Source organism: Salvelinus alpinus, chromosome 9 (assembly GCF_045679555.1).
Source record: "Salvelinus alpinus chromosome 9, SLU_Salpinus.1, whole genome shotgun sequence".
NCBI classification, from domain to species: domain Eukaryota; kingdom Metazoa; phylum Chordata; class Actinopteri; order Salmoniformes; family Salmonidae; genus Salvelinus; species Salvelinus alpinus.
In genome coordinates this window covers 42,444,584-42,459,435 of record NC_092094.1, presented here as the reverse complement: position 1 = coordinate 42,459,435, position 14,852 = coordinate 42,444,584, and the positions used below count along the sequence as shown (strand labels likewise).

At 42.7% G+C, this 14,852-nt stretch overlaps 1 protein-coding gene across 1 annotated transcript in view; it reads left to right on the top strand.

The window, feature by feature from the left end:
• LOC139530132 (cytosolic carboxypeptidase 4) overlaps window positions 1-14,852 on the top strand; it is a 151,654-nt gene that overhangs the window by 69,317 nt on the left and 67,485 nt on the right. Inside the window, exon 19 of the mRNA XM_071326251.1 lies at window positions 12,580-12,760. Within this exon, the coding sequence (XP_071182352.1) occupies window positions 12,580-12,760 (181 nt within the window). The remainder of the gene's footprint in view (window positions 1-12,579; window positions 12,761-14,852) is intronic.

Genomic DNA, 14,852 nt, shown 5'->3' with positions numbered 1-14,852 from the left:
AGAGAAAGAGAACATAGGACAGACTGCAGGAGAGAAAGAGAACAGAGGACAGGCTGCAGGAGAGAAAGAGAACAGAGGACAGGCTGCAGGAGAGAAAGAGAACAGAGGACAGGCTGCAGGAGAGAAAGAGAACAGAGGACAGGCTGCAGGAGCAGCTAGATCACCATGACCTGGCCTCACACAGCAGAGGAGCCCACCTCAACCAGGCAGGCGTCCACAGCCCTGCCTGCTGCACACCTCCCCCCAGCCCACAGAACAGCCTCCCACTGACAGTGGCACCGGCACAGACCAGCCACAGCCCAGCTCCAACACCCACCAGCCCCCCTTATACCCCTTTCCGTCCAGAAGAAACAGACCAGCCACACCCCAGCTCCAACACCTATCAGCCCCCCCTCTACCCCCTCCAGTCCAGAAGAAACACTGGCTGACATCATCCTGTTGATGGACTCAAATGGGAAGTTGGTTCAGGAGAATACACTTTTCCCTCGACACAAAATGAGAAAGGTGTGGTGCCCAACAACGCAGAGTGCCATGGAGCTGCTTGATAAGGCCCAGCTCTGGTCGCCAAGCCACATAATCATACACACCGGAAGCAATGAACCGTGTGCTCAGCAGGAGAGGGTGGAGACTTCACTACGGGGAGTGATTGAGAAGGCCTCCGCAATCTTCTCCAACTGAAGGATTGTGGTGTCAACCCTTCTACAGAGGAAGGACTTCCACCCTGCCACAATCCAAAGAATAAACGCCAGCCTATCCCGGGACTGTGCCCTGCGACCCAATGTACACCTGGCCCACCATCCCACCCTCGATCTGAACTGTCTCTATGACCATGTTCACCTGTACAGGGAGACAGTCCCCATCCTTGCCAAGACTCTCAAGGATGTTGCTTTAAACCGAAGCCCGACCTCTCCACCCAGGAACAGCGGAGCAATCTCCACCCTTCCGAGATCATCGAGACAACACCCCGGACCAGCACCCTGGACCCCCCAGCCACGACCACAGCACCGCCAACCTCAATGCCCACCACAGCCAGCGCAGCACAGACCACCCCAGCCCAGCTTCAGACCCACCCAGACGAGGCCTACCACCCCCCTCCCCCCCACCGCAGACCCACACCTGGAGTCGCAGGCAGAGCTACGCACAGAGGAGAGGAGAGGAGCAACTGGCCCAGCCCCCACCAACCAAATGAGTGACATTAAACACATGCTGAGTCTACTATTCTAACATGTGATAGGCCGGGGGTCATGGTAAGATGAGCACAAGAACTCCACCATCCTCACACTACATCCACCCAAGTGGCATGACACAAATGCTATCTTAAATGATAAACAAATCACATTTGCATCATAAGAGTTTGCGTTAATTGAAAATTCCTATTTTCATAGGTCTTGTTGGATTGTGAGTGTTTGTCTCATCTTGAAGGTAAAGAAAAAACAGTTATGAAATCTTTTTACATTGCATGTTGGAATTTACAAGGGTTGAAGTCCTCTGCTTTTGGGCTATAGAGCAGAAACGCGGACTTCCTGAAAGAAATTGATGATGTTGATTTTGTACTACTACAGGAAACATGGTGCAGAGCTAATGTTTTCACTGGCTGTCCACTAGGTTATAGGGAGATAATCCTACCATCCACCAAATTAAAAGGAATCACACAGGGCAGAGACTCAGTTGGAATGCTAATATGGTATAAATCTGAACTAATTAATTCAATCGAATTGATCAAAACAGGAGAATTATTTATCTGGTTAGAAATCAACAAGGAGGCTATCTTAGCAGATAAAAACATCTTCCTCTGTGCCACATACATTCCCCCGTCAGAGTCACCCTACTTCAATGAAGAGAGTTTCTCCATTCTAGTGGGAGAGATGAGTCACTTTCAGGCCCAAGGCAACGTGGAGACCTGAATGCTAGAACAACAGAAGAACCAGACACTATTAACAGTCATGGGGATAAACACCTACCAGGAAGCAACAACCTTTCCCTCCCCACATACCCCACCCCAGAAACAACTATGACAAAGTGAAAAACTAGAATGGAGTACAGCTCCTGAAGCTCTGTCGAACACTGGATCTGTACATAGTCAGTGGTAGGCTGAGAGGGGACTCTTTTGGTAGGTACACCTACAGCTCATCCCTTGGCAGCAGCACTGTAGACTACTTCCTCACTGACCTAAACCCAGAGTCTCTCAGAGCCTTCACAGTCAGCCCACTAACACCTCTCTCAGACCACAGTAAAATCACAGTGTATCTGAGAACAGCGGAACCTAACCATGAAGCATCACGGCCCAATAAATGACATGGTACTAAACAGGCCTATAGATGCAGTGAAAACAGCACAGAAATCTACCAAAAAGCAATTAGTAGCCAAAAAATACAATCTCTCCTGGACAACTTTTTAGCCTTAACATTCTCCTACAGCAATGAAGGTGTAAATTTGGCCATTTGGAACATAAACTTTATATTTAACAAATTAGCCTCCTTGGCAAATCAAAATAAATATAAGAGCAAACCAAAAATAATAGATAATGAAAAATGGTTTGATAATGATTGCAAAAATCTAAGAAAGTCATTGAGAAATATGTCTAATCAAAAACACAGAACAGACAACAAAAATGTACGCCTTCAATATGGGGAAACACTGAAGCAATACAAACACACCCTAAGAACAAAAAAGGAACAGCACATTAGAAATCAGCTGGATGTAATTGAGGAATCCGTAGGATCAAACCACTTCTGGGAGAATTGGAATACATTAAACAAACCTTATCAGGAGGAATTGGCTATCCAAAATGGGGATATGTGGAGAAATCAATTTGCAAATCTTTACAGCAATTTAACAAAGAGCCCTGAACAAAAAGATATACAACAAAAATTACAAATCCTTGAATCAGCAGTCAAAGACTATCAGAGTCCTGTGGATACCCCAATTACAGAAGAAGAATTATTGGAAAAACGATGCACACTCCAACCCAAAAAGGCCTGTGGTGCTGATGGTATTTTAAATGAAATGATCAAATATACAGACCACAAATTCAAATTGGCTATACTCAAACTCTTCAACATTATCCTCACTGCAGCTATTTCCCCCAATATTTGGAACCAAGGATTGATCACACCAATCTATAAAAATGGAGACAAATTTGACCCAAATAAATACAGAGGAATTAACGTTAACAGCAACTTGGAGAAAATTCTCTGCAGTATCATAAATAGCAGACTACATCATTTCCTTTATGAACACGATATCCTGAGCAGAAGCCAGATTGGATTTCTAAAAAATGATCGTACAACAGACCACATTTACACCCTCCATACTCTAATAGACAAACAAGTAAACCAAAACAAAGACAAAATCTACTCGTGTTTTGTAGATTTCAAGAAAGCATTTGATTCAATTTGGCACAAAGGTCTTTTTTATAAACTAATAGAAAGTGGCATTGGAGGGGAAACATGTTATGTTATTAAATCAATGTACACTAAAACCAAATGTGCGGTTAAAATTGGCAACAAGCGAACAGACTTTCAGGGACATGGAGTGAAATAGGGCTGCCCAATAAGTCCAACACTATTTGCATCTACATGAATGAATTGGCAAAAACATTAGAAGAATCGGCAGCACCTGGTCTCACCCTACACAACACTGAAATCAAGTGTCTGCTGTACGTAGATGATCTGGTGCCGCTGTCTCCCACTAAGGAGGAGTTACAGCAGCACCTAGATCATCTGCACAGGTTCTGTCAGACCTGGGCTCTCACCGTTAATCTAAACAAATCTAAACAAATATAATGATATTCCACAATCAGGATGATAAATAAAAATTATATTTGGACACAGTTCTATTAGAATACACCAAAAACTACACATATCTAGGACTAAATATCAGCAACACAGGTAGCTTTCACAGGGCTGTGATTGAGCTGAGAGAGAAAGCAAGAAGAGCATTCTATGCCATTAAAAGGAACATTAAAATCAAAATTCCAATTAGAATCTGGCTCAAAATGTTCCAATCAGTTATAGAACCAATTGCTCTATATGGTAGTGAAGTATGGGGTCCACTCTCTAACAGTGAATATACCAAATGGGACAAACATCCAATCGAAATACTGCATGCAGAGTTTTGCAAAACTGTATTGCAAGTGCAAAGAAAACTCCAAATAACCCATGTAGGGCAGAATTGGGCCAAAACCCACTCCTCATTCGAATAGAAAAAAGAGCAATCAAATTTAACAACCATCAAAAAACAAGTGACCCCAAAACATTCCATCACACAGCTCTACAATGTCAAGAGATTAAATAAGAGAAGAGTCCCCTCAGCCAGCTGGTTCTGAGGCTCAGTTCACTAACCCAAACCAACCCCATAGAGCCTCAGGACAGCACTCGGAAATCTGGCCTAACCAAATCATCCCAAAGCAAAAATAAAAATATATCACCTATTGGAAAGACAACACAAAAAATCTAAGTAAACTTCAATGCTATTTGGATCTAAACAGAAAGTACATGGTGGCAGACTATCTGACCACTGTGACTGATAGAAAACTGAGGAAAACATTGACTAGGTACAGACTCAGTGAGCACAGTCTGGCTAAAGAGACCGGTCGTCACAGGCAAACCTGGCTGCCCAGAGAGGACAGGCTGTGCTCACTCTGCTCCAGGGGAGAGGTAGAGACAGAGCTGCATTTCCTATTACACTGTGACAAATACTCAGGCCTAAGAGAATAATTCAATACAAAGAATTTGAAACTATAAAAGATGAAGAAAAAATCTAATATTTATTGGGTGAAAAGCCAAAATCCTGCCACAACCTGAGGAACAGCCAGTGAAAAGTGCAATATTTCCCGTTTTGTTTTGGCTTTCATGTCATGTGTCTTCTCAGTCATGTTGAGACTGGTCTACTACTATTGCTTTAATGTATTATTATTCTCATTAATATTGTTGTTGTAGTTGCTGTTAATGGTAATCCCATTTCCACTACTACTATTATTGCTGTTGGTCCCACCATTTATATATATATTTATTTATTTATTTATTTGTATACTTTGACAATGTAAGTAATTTAACTTGCCATGTCAATAAATTCAATTGAGAGAGAGAGAGAGAGCAGTTGCTCAAAGAAACTCCTAGCAGCAGATATAACACAGACAGCTCCTGTCAGAGCTGGAGTTGTGATATGGAGAGTGCAAGGTGATAGACTCACTGCCAGTACCAACTGTTGACTCACCACATGATACATGTACTGCTGGAGTCAGAGGAGAAAATAAATAACACTCATAGTTACATTGCTTTGAATCCAAGTCAAACAAATGGGCCAGATAGAAGGTGAGTGAGAGGGCTTTGAAGTGAGACATGTAATCCCTCTGAAGGACAGTGTGTTTATGTCTGGGCTTCGTCATGGCCTTCTGGGCATTCTTATTAAGTTTAGGCTGATTCCTTTACAGGCGATGATGATGCTGTATGAATGAGAGAGGGGCAGTCTGAGCTGTGTGTCTGGCTTGGCTTGAAAGAGGTAGAGCGAGATAGAGACAGACAGAGGCTGGGGGATGGTGATGGATGTGTGGGGTGGGGAGAGGGAGGGAGGGACAAGCTGACCTAGCTCTGGGACACAACCAGGGCCGTGAGCACTGTCTCCATCCTGCCCACACCCTCCCCAGCCTCCACCTGTCCCTCCACCTCCCCACCAGCCTCTCTCCACCCTCCCCAGCCTCCCCATCCCTCCACATCTCTCCCCACCAGCCTCTCCCCATCCTCCCCAGCCTCCCGACGGCTCCTGCTGATTAATATTTAGGGGAGCCCCCCCCCACAGCCAGCCTGCTAGCATATGGCTGACTGTAGAGGCACAGGAATGCCTTCTCAGATCTGTACTATTAGTGATGATGGTGGAAACCTCGAAGGGAGAAAGATTGTGACCCTTGATTGGGTACCAGCTGCCTTCATGGTGATCAAAAGGAGGTTAGCGTTGCTACTTCTGTTTACTAGTAGCTGCAACTATAACAGTATGAAAGGGTTGTTGTAGCTACTTAGCTATGTTTACTGCTACTTATAAAGATAACACCATAGTAAGCCACGAAAACAGCTGAATAATGGCTCCTGTCTACAATAGTGCTGATATTGTACCACCTAGAATATAGCATTACTATTATAGCGTTATTAAATGTTGCCCCCTAAAATAAAGCCCTTCCAAGTTTCCTGGTGTCAGGGGTTAATTAAGTGTAGATTGGAGATACACTACTCCTCTATACATTCTGTCAGCCTGAGACAAATAATAGCATGACCATACCATGATATGTGGCCTCGCGGTTAATAAGAGTGTTGGGCCAGTTACCGAAAGGTCGCTGGTTTGAATCCCTGAGCCGGCAATGTGGAAAGATTGAAGGCCATTCTGCCCTTGAGCAAGGCAGTTAACCCCCAAGAACTACTGCTCCCCGGGTGCTGATGACATGGGTGTTGACTAAGGCAGTCCCCCGCACCTCTCTGATTCACAGGGGTTGGGTTAAATTTGGAAGACAAATTTCAGTTGAATGGATTCAGTTGTACACCTGGCTAGGTATCCCCTTTCCCTAATGTAAGTCCTATATTATAGTAGGAATAATAATCAATAATCCATGTTTACAACATGCATCTTCAGTTAGTTTGCCCTCCCACTGCCACTCTACTAACACATCACTCTGCAGTGCGGTGTATTAATCCAGCCATGTTAGGGCGGGAAAGTCTGTAATCGGCTGATTCAGCAGCAACGCCATGGACTTATTCCCATTAGAGATATTAAGAGTGCTGTCATTCACTGTCTTTCAAACAGGGACCTGCCCTTTTGCATTTTAGTGCTTTTAAGTTGTATTAAGGCCTATAGTACATTAAGTTAATGTTTTGTGGCACTGCCATGACAACCTTGTGCGGGGAGGAGGAGGGCATTTCAGCTGGTCGGTCATAACTCCTGTACACACGTTTATTTCTTTGTTATGTAACACATTTGCAAACTAGTGTTATAATTATGCCCCAATTAACACTATGCAAGTCAGTTGCACTGCAGATAGTAGTTGGCTATAACTTCAGCTGCATTTGGTGGTTTTATTTCATTAGGGCTGATATTAAATCAATGATACTCCACTGTCTCCCACACCCATCACAACAAGCAAATTAAAACTAATTTGTAATCTGATATAATCATTATCATATTTTGTGTAGGTCATGAATAATTGCTTGGCTTTAAATGTAATAAAGCTTTGTGTTTCCTCCTAAGACAGATTGATGACTGTCACGGTGAGAAAGGGTCATTTCATTTTGTGACATGTCAAGTGTGTGTGTGGGTATGGTTGTGTAAGGAGAGTCCGGCGATAAGAGTAGCTTGATAAGTATAAACAAATAAAATAAAATTGTATTGGTCGCATACACATATTTAGCAGATGCTATTGCAGGTGTAGTGAAATGCTTGTAAAAACGTTCTGGGCTAATAATGTGAGAAATAGCAGTAAGTTTAGAGTTGAATTGGTTTCTTATTTGTTTGCCAATCTGAAATAGCTTTAAACACAGAGGATGTTGTTTCCATAGGAAAAATATGTTATTGTGTTCGTGTGGGTGGAAAGATCATAGAAATAGAATGAATAGAACGTGTTTGGAACGTCTGACCCTGGCAATTTGACTGGTAAATGAATGGGTACACTCACAATGACAGCCTGGTATTGTGATGCAATCATTTCCATGGTAATGTAAAATGTTCATTCAAATGATGCTAAGTGATGTGACTCATGCAATGGAATGTATTTTGTGTAATGTCAGATTGATGGGTACACTTCCTGTTTTTACTTCCTGCTTTGCGCTTATTGGTACACTCGCAATGGCCACCAGTCCACCCATTATGCCATAATTGACTTGGATGGGGACACCCATTCTATTCGTTCTATATCTATGGGAAAGATACTGTAGGAGTGAGAATAGTTTGTCTTTGTCAACATGGTTACTACCGCCTCATTATGTATCTGATTTAAACTTAATTTCAATCTAATCGGGTTTGAAATGTGCACAATTATGAAACAAATGAAGGCATGTACTGGTAAATAAATACACAGTATTGTTGTTGAGCTTGGAATGTTAAATAGAAAATGTCCCCTCTGTTTGCAATACATTCTCTATACACTGTTATTTTCACCATCTGCTCTCTGATGCTCAGTATGTCTCCTGATATTTGACAAGTCCTTCATGACGCTCACATTTATCACACCCCATTGGTCAGATAGCCTGGTCGAGGTACATTAGGTGAAGATAATTACTTTGATATCACATGAATGATCCACTTGGCTCCCCCATCACCCTCAAAACACACTGTCACCACAGTCAGCAGTTGAGGAACTAACTTTGGTGCCGCGTTTTAGTAAAGGCATTCTTTGAATGTACTATGCTTTAGGTGATTTTCAGTCCTAACGTCATTCTCAAGGTGTACACAATGGAGTGATACCATATGAACTCAATGACTGATGAACTCAATCAGAATGCTGCTTTCTAGAATGTCTGAAATGGGCTCAGATCTGAGCTTTGGGCGATGTTATAATAGCTCTTTGAATAGGTCAATTTATTCTCCCTTTTCTTGTCCTGTAGCTTGATTCAGACATGAATTGTGTCTTTCATACTGTATTGAACTCATACTGGTGATCGAACACGTTGGTATGAAGTACAATCTCAACTGATTTGGCTCTCGTTTAACCCTGATAAATAAACAATAACAGTTTGTCGAGTTCTGACTCCTGGAAGCTATTGGAGTGAAACTAGTCTGACTAATGACATTGGTACACAAGCCTCCCAGTCCCAACAACCAGGCACATTTCAGTTTCACACGGAGAGAAAAAAAATGAAAAAATTACCTCCCTTTAGATAGCTTTTAGCCACACTGTCATGGTAATTGAGATTATGTTTGATAATTAACAACCTCTGAAATGAGCCTGAGTGCAATTGCACTGGAACATTTTTAATTAATAAAATGGAAAATTAAAGCTGCATTTTCATAAGCTTTGCGGGGCAAATTCATCTTATGATTATAAATGGACAACCCTGATTTGTACTAATTAAACCTGATTTGCATATACAGGAAAGGATAACAGAGATTGGTTTTGATTGCTCAAGGCCCCCTTTGTACTTCTGCGTACATGTGTACGCGAGGCAGGCAGCCTCTCTCTGCCAATATCGTGTTTGTCTCACTAACTGCCATTTGATCAGGGACTACTTCAATTTAAAGTTTCAGCAACTTTCACTCACAGCGTGTTGCCTCCTCCTCACCTCAGGTGGTGCACAACACACCAGCTGGATGATTTGAGAGTACAGTTTCTGTATCCGACAGCTATCTGGAGATTATTTTATTTTGCTGAGGCTGAAACTGCGACAATCGTATCAACGTAGGTCTGGTTATGTACGCACACACCACTGTAAGTCTCTCTGGATAGGAGCATCTGCTGAATTACTCAAACGTAAATGTTATTAATAACCAGGGGTTTTTCCTGCATAGGAAACCACCTGATCCAGGAAAAGGACCAGACGTTTAACACTCTTTTAAGCTGCAGTCTTTCGTATTAGGATTTGTTTGATCTGTTATTGTGGACCCAAGTGATGGGGCATCATGGATGGAGTGGTTTGATATTAAAAGATCCTTATGAGAATAGGGAATGACAGAGCTTTGAATCACAACACAGGGGACCGTTGAACTAATGGAAAAACCCAGACAAGCTTTACACAGTGTATCAAAAGCATCTGAGTACAGCTGGTCTTCATCTCAGTAACAAGAAGTTCACACCAGGACACATATGGCATTTTTTGATGCTGTGTTTTGTTTTTAAAAGCAAGTGCTTCAGGGCCAGATTTATTACCTGGTAGAGTGGTTGGAGAGTCACCCAAAGGGACTAAAGTGTGTCACTTAATCATCAAGGTGCTCAGTGAGAAAGCCCTCGATGGAGCCTCCAACACCACTTACGCCTCATGGGAGATGACGGATGCACCTGTCCAAGTGGGTGAGTAGCAGAGAGCTCGATGCACCAACAACCACCACTACTCAGTACATAGAGAAAAGGAAAGGACCTGGGAATGAGTTTAATTTAATGTCAACTTGTTACCTTCACATTTCCACAAACAAGCCACTTATTTCAGGCATGTTCAGTCTAATGTACAGTCAATTCATATTAATTCATCACCCTAGAGAAGTATGATAATTGTGCAGTTTGCGGTCAAGTGCATTATAATGGAAGGATAAGTGGCTGTGGTGAATGATAAGCTAATGTTAACTGAATCGAGGGGCTTTTACGGCGAATGTGGCTATTGTATTTTAAAAGTTGTTTTTTTGTGTGTGTTTCTGTTGCCTACACTACAGGACAATAGCTTACGGGGCAAAACATAATGAAATAAAATGCATAATCTATAGTGGTCCAGGCTTTAGAATCCTACTGCCATATGTGGATTTACTCTTAAAGGACAGTGTCAAAATGTACACCACAGAGCAGGGGTACTCAAGTACTAGGTCCGGTCACACAAATTTCCTAGGTGGCAAAGGTCCGGATGGATAATGTAATTTATCAGCGTAGTAATAAACCCCCACCTCGCAACCCATGCGACCTCAAACTGTTCACACCCCTCTTGTTAGCGGAGAGAAAATGTTGCTGTTTTAAAGCTAATTTCCCACAATTCTACACATTTTGCATGGGGCAGAGATTTTCTTTGCTGTTTTAAAGCAAATTTCTTGCAATTCTATGCATTCTTCCATGTCTTATGTGTGTTTATATGATACCAGGAGTCGAAGTAAAAATGTTTAATAAATAAACATTCGGGACCTCCGGACCGTATTGACCGGATCCGGTCCACTGTCCGCCAGTTGAGTAGATACGCCATTGAGGAAACATTCTGTAGATGAACACCCATAGGAAAACACACAATCACACATGCACATACACACACATTTGAAAAATAAAAAACAGTAGTTTAAGGGTGTTTGCTCAAATAGCCAGTAGTGGATAGAGAGACAAAAACACACACATTTCCAACCGATTCTCTGTATGACAGCTTGGCTGATGATGCCTGTGTGCCCAACACAAGTCCATATCAATGAGAAGACTCACAACACACACAGCCTGGCTGTATGCCTCTCTCTACCTACTGCTGTGAGTGTAGGTAGCTTGGCCTGGCTTGCGTCCGATTGGCAAGGAGAACTGTTGACGACCGCTTGATGCCTTTCAGAACACGCCTACATCCCTCCAAGCTTTATACTTGACATGTGCCAAGTATTATTAGGCCCTGAATAGAGAGGATGAATGGAAATGGGATCAAGGTTACGGTTGTGGTAGTTCTGGAGAGGAATGTGTGAGAGCCTACCGTCGTTTGTGTGGTTCTCCAGTCAGGAGTTCATCCTAGTGTTGCTGCTTGTTTGATTAATTTATGCTGTTGTACCATCAGAAGATATCACAGTTCAGTAGCGTAGGTTTGACTTGGTGAGGAATAGGAAACAGTCAAACACTCAACACGGATTGGTTACACACACACACTACCTCGCACAAAAGTGTGTGTATATGAAAGAGACAGCACAAGGGAGTTGTGGAATCTTTTTCTTCTTCTTGAGTTGAAATTTAATTTATACATTTTTCCAGGCTCAAACTGGCTGCTCTTGCAGGGAATGGAGCCCCATGCTATTGGCTGATGTGATATTTATCACTCTAATTATATCTTCTGGACTCTTCCACAAGATGCCTGCATTCCCGCTCAGTCACCTTTGTACGTTCAATCTACTTCAGTTTGCAAAAGCCTCAAATAAATCGTATGCTTTGCATTGACATTTTCTCCCCTCCAATGTGTTTAAAAAAAATATCATATCATTTCACTCTGCATTGTTATGCATTCTGCTATTCACTCACAACGTATCATTGTTGTCTGAACTGGACAGCCTACAGACAAATTATGGCTGGTTAAATTAAGGCGAAAGTATGAGAATGCTGCTTTATCTCATTTTGTTTTACAAAACAAATTACTTACTGCTCAAACCTGATTGCTCATGCTCACATGGATTCAATTAAACATAGAAACGAAATGAAGCATAAAGAGGGTGTACACTTTACAGGCCTTGCAGAAACTCATTACTGTGTGATCAATGCAGGAGTCAGAGGAATTTGTCTCTTCCGTGGCTGTCTTTTGTGGAGTGGCAGCCCTGGCCGCAATTGCCAGGCTAAATTAAAATTGTATGTGCCTCTGAAAGCATATCCATCTCCTCCCTTTTTCAACATCTACATTTTCACACGACCTGCTGTGTAGATCCTGCCCTATAGAAGCGCATAGGGAATATATCACACGCTTCAGAAATGTGATTATCTTTTTCAAGACAAGGGACCTGAATAGGACAGGCGATCATTTTGAGTAAACCTTAACATACATGTGCATTAAGATTTGGATTTATGGTTTGTAGAGAGCCTTGTTCCAACATAATGTGGAAGAAGTGGTGGCTCGAGGATTTACTTATTTACTGTAACGAGTGTCACTAATCCTCTTCAATGTGGACATTGGTGGACTAGCATTCACTGTGTAACCCTGTCTCCCCCTCTCTCTCCACCCCCCATCCCTCCCCCAGGTAACCGTCCGTGTGTAGTACTGACAGCACGGGTCCACCCTGGGGAGAGTAACGCCAGCTGGGTGATGAAGGGAACCCTGGAGTTTCTGTGTAGCAGTGACCCGGTGGCTGAGACACTGAGGGAGGCCTACATCTTTAAGATTATCCCCATGCTCAACCCTGACGGGGTCATCAACGGCACGTACGTACTCTGCGCTCTGACTCCCACCCTAACCGTTGACCTCTATCCTCAGACCTATACCTGGCACCCTCCATGTTAACCAGTACACAGTCATTTAGCTAGGCAGTCCAGGAAGCTAACTTGTATGTCCAGGTTACCACAGGGTTATCTTACTGACACAATGAGTATGCAATGTCATGTGAGTCTGTGGCATCGTCATACTGTCAATAGAGAAAGCAGAATTAACAGGGAGAGAGTTTGGGTTGGAGTCAAGTCCCAACTCAGAAAATACATTTTGACGTTTGGCCCCTTTTCATTACATTGTATCAAATGCATTTGTAAGTGCAAATCTGTTTAGTAGTACCAGTACTTAACAAAAGCTACAGCATCATTGTCACGGTCGTTATAAGGAGTGGACCAAGATGCAGCATGGCATGTTTCTATCCTTTATTTTGGAAGAGAAACTAAAAGAACAAAAACAATACCGCAAACAAACGAAACGTGAAGCTCAGCGTAGTGCTCACAGGCAACTATACCTAGACAAGATCCCACAAAGCACAATGGGGAAATGGCTACCTAAATATGATCCCCAATCAACCATACCAGGCCAACATAGAAATATAATTCACCTAGATAACCCACCCTTAATCACACCCCGACCTAACCAACATAGAGAATAAAAAGCTCTCTATGGTCAGGGCGTGACAGTCATATTGGTAGTCTTATTAATGGACTGGAGGGTGATCGATAAGCCTCTTCACCCCTCTGTACCAATCACTGACCTGACTCCTTACTGACGCCATGTAAGAACTAGACCCAGTCAAAGCTGCAGTCTTTTCATTATCACCAGGCTGGTGCTCAGTGAGCCTGAGCAGAACAATCATTGATCAGACTGTAGCCTATTACATACTGCTTGTTTGGGGCTTGAGAGAGATTAACTCAATATGGACAACAACTTGGTACTGTAGGTCATGTTGTCTGAAGCTATTCCCACTTCTCTACGGTGTCCAGGTTTTAGAGACTGCAATGAGAGTACAAGATTATGATTTTTAACGCAACAATAAACATTTAAGGTGTCTTCTAAAAACTTTATGCATAAATCCCCCAAACGCATATATATGTTATTACCGTTAGCATACATGTTGAAGTGCCATGACCCTTTGAAATGGAAATTGTGATTCGATATGTTGAATGGTCACATTTGCTTATATCAGTTTCACCACAGATCTCAGGAAGACATAAATGCACTACACATAAAGCAGAGCTAATCTGAGATCAGAGCTGTCTGACTATGTTAAACCATCATTTAATTTCCTTTTTTGTTCATCGAGCCATGAAGACACAACATTTACTTTGGCTTGTACATTGGACTTGTTGAAATACGTCTTCCGCTTGCATTTTTACAATCCATCTCCCTTGGCAACTGATTGCGGTGTCAAGTTGTTTGCCGTTCGGGGGAACACAAACACAAACTTGTTTCACTGTGCACTATCTTGACTCTCTGCTGCTATTTTCAGCTCACACATACAGCATGAATTATTGGGTCTTCAGATATGATAATTGCTACGAGTCTGAAAGCCCAATCTGCATCACACAGCTGGTCTGACCAGAGGGAGAGGGAGATGTAAACCGAGCTGACTTTTTGACTAACAGCCTTTTGCTTTGCTGTTATTTTCCTGATTGCAGAGAGAGAGGGTGATGACAGTATGCTAGCTGCTTGTATTTAGCAGGGAACCAAATGGTAAGAGGTGAGAACAGAGTAGTGTGTGTCAGTAGGGAATCCACTAGTGTAAAACCAGGAATAGCACATGCACAACCACATCCCTATGTCTGACTGTGACACTCACTGTCTGACAGCTTTCATGTGAAATCCCCGGTGCTCTGCGCAGCAGCAGCCTGCCCAGCCGTGCATGTCAGCGCAAGCAGCTATTTACTTAGACATTGGTGTGAAATCAGAGAAGACGGGGAAACCAAGTGTATCTTTTCATACCTTCAGTGACAGGTTTTGCAAATGCATTTAGAGCGCCCTGAAATTGGGCATTTGAGGGCAACGCTGTGAAAGACGAAGTATTGATTTCCTCCAATATAGCATATTGGACAAGCCATTTGAGGT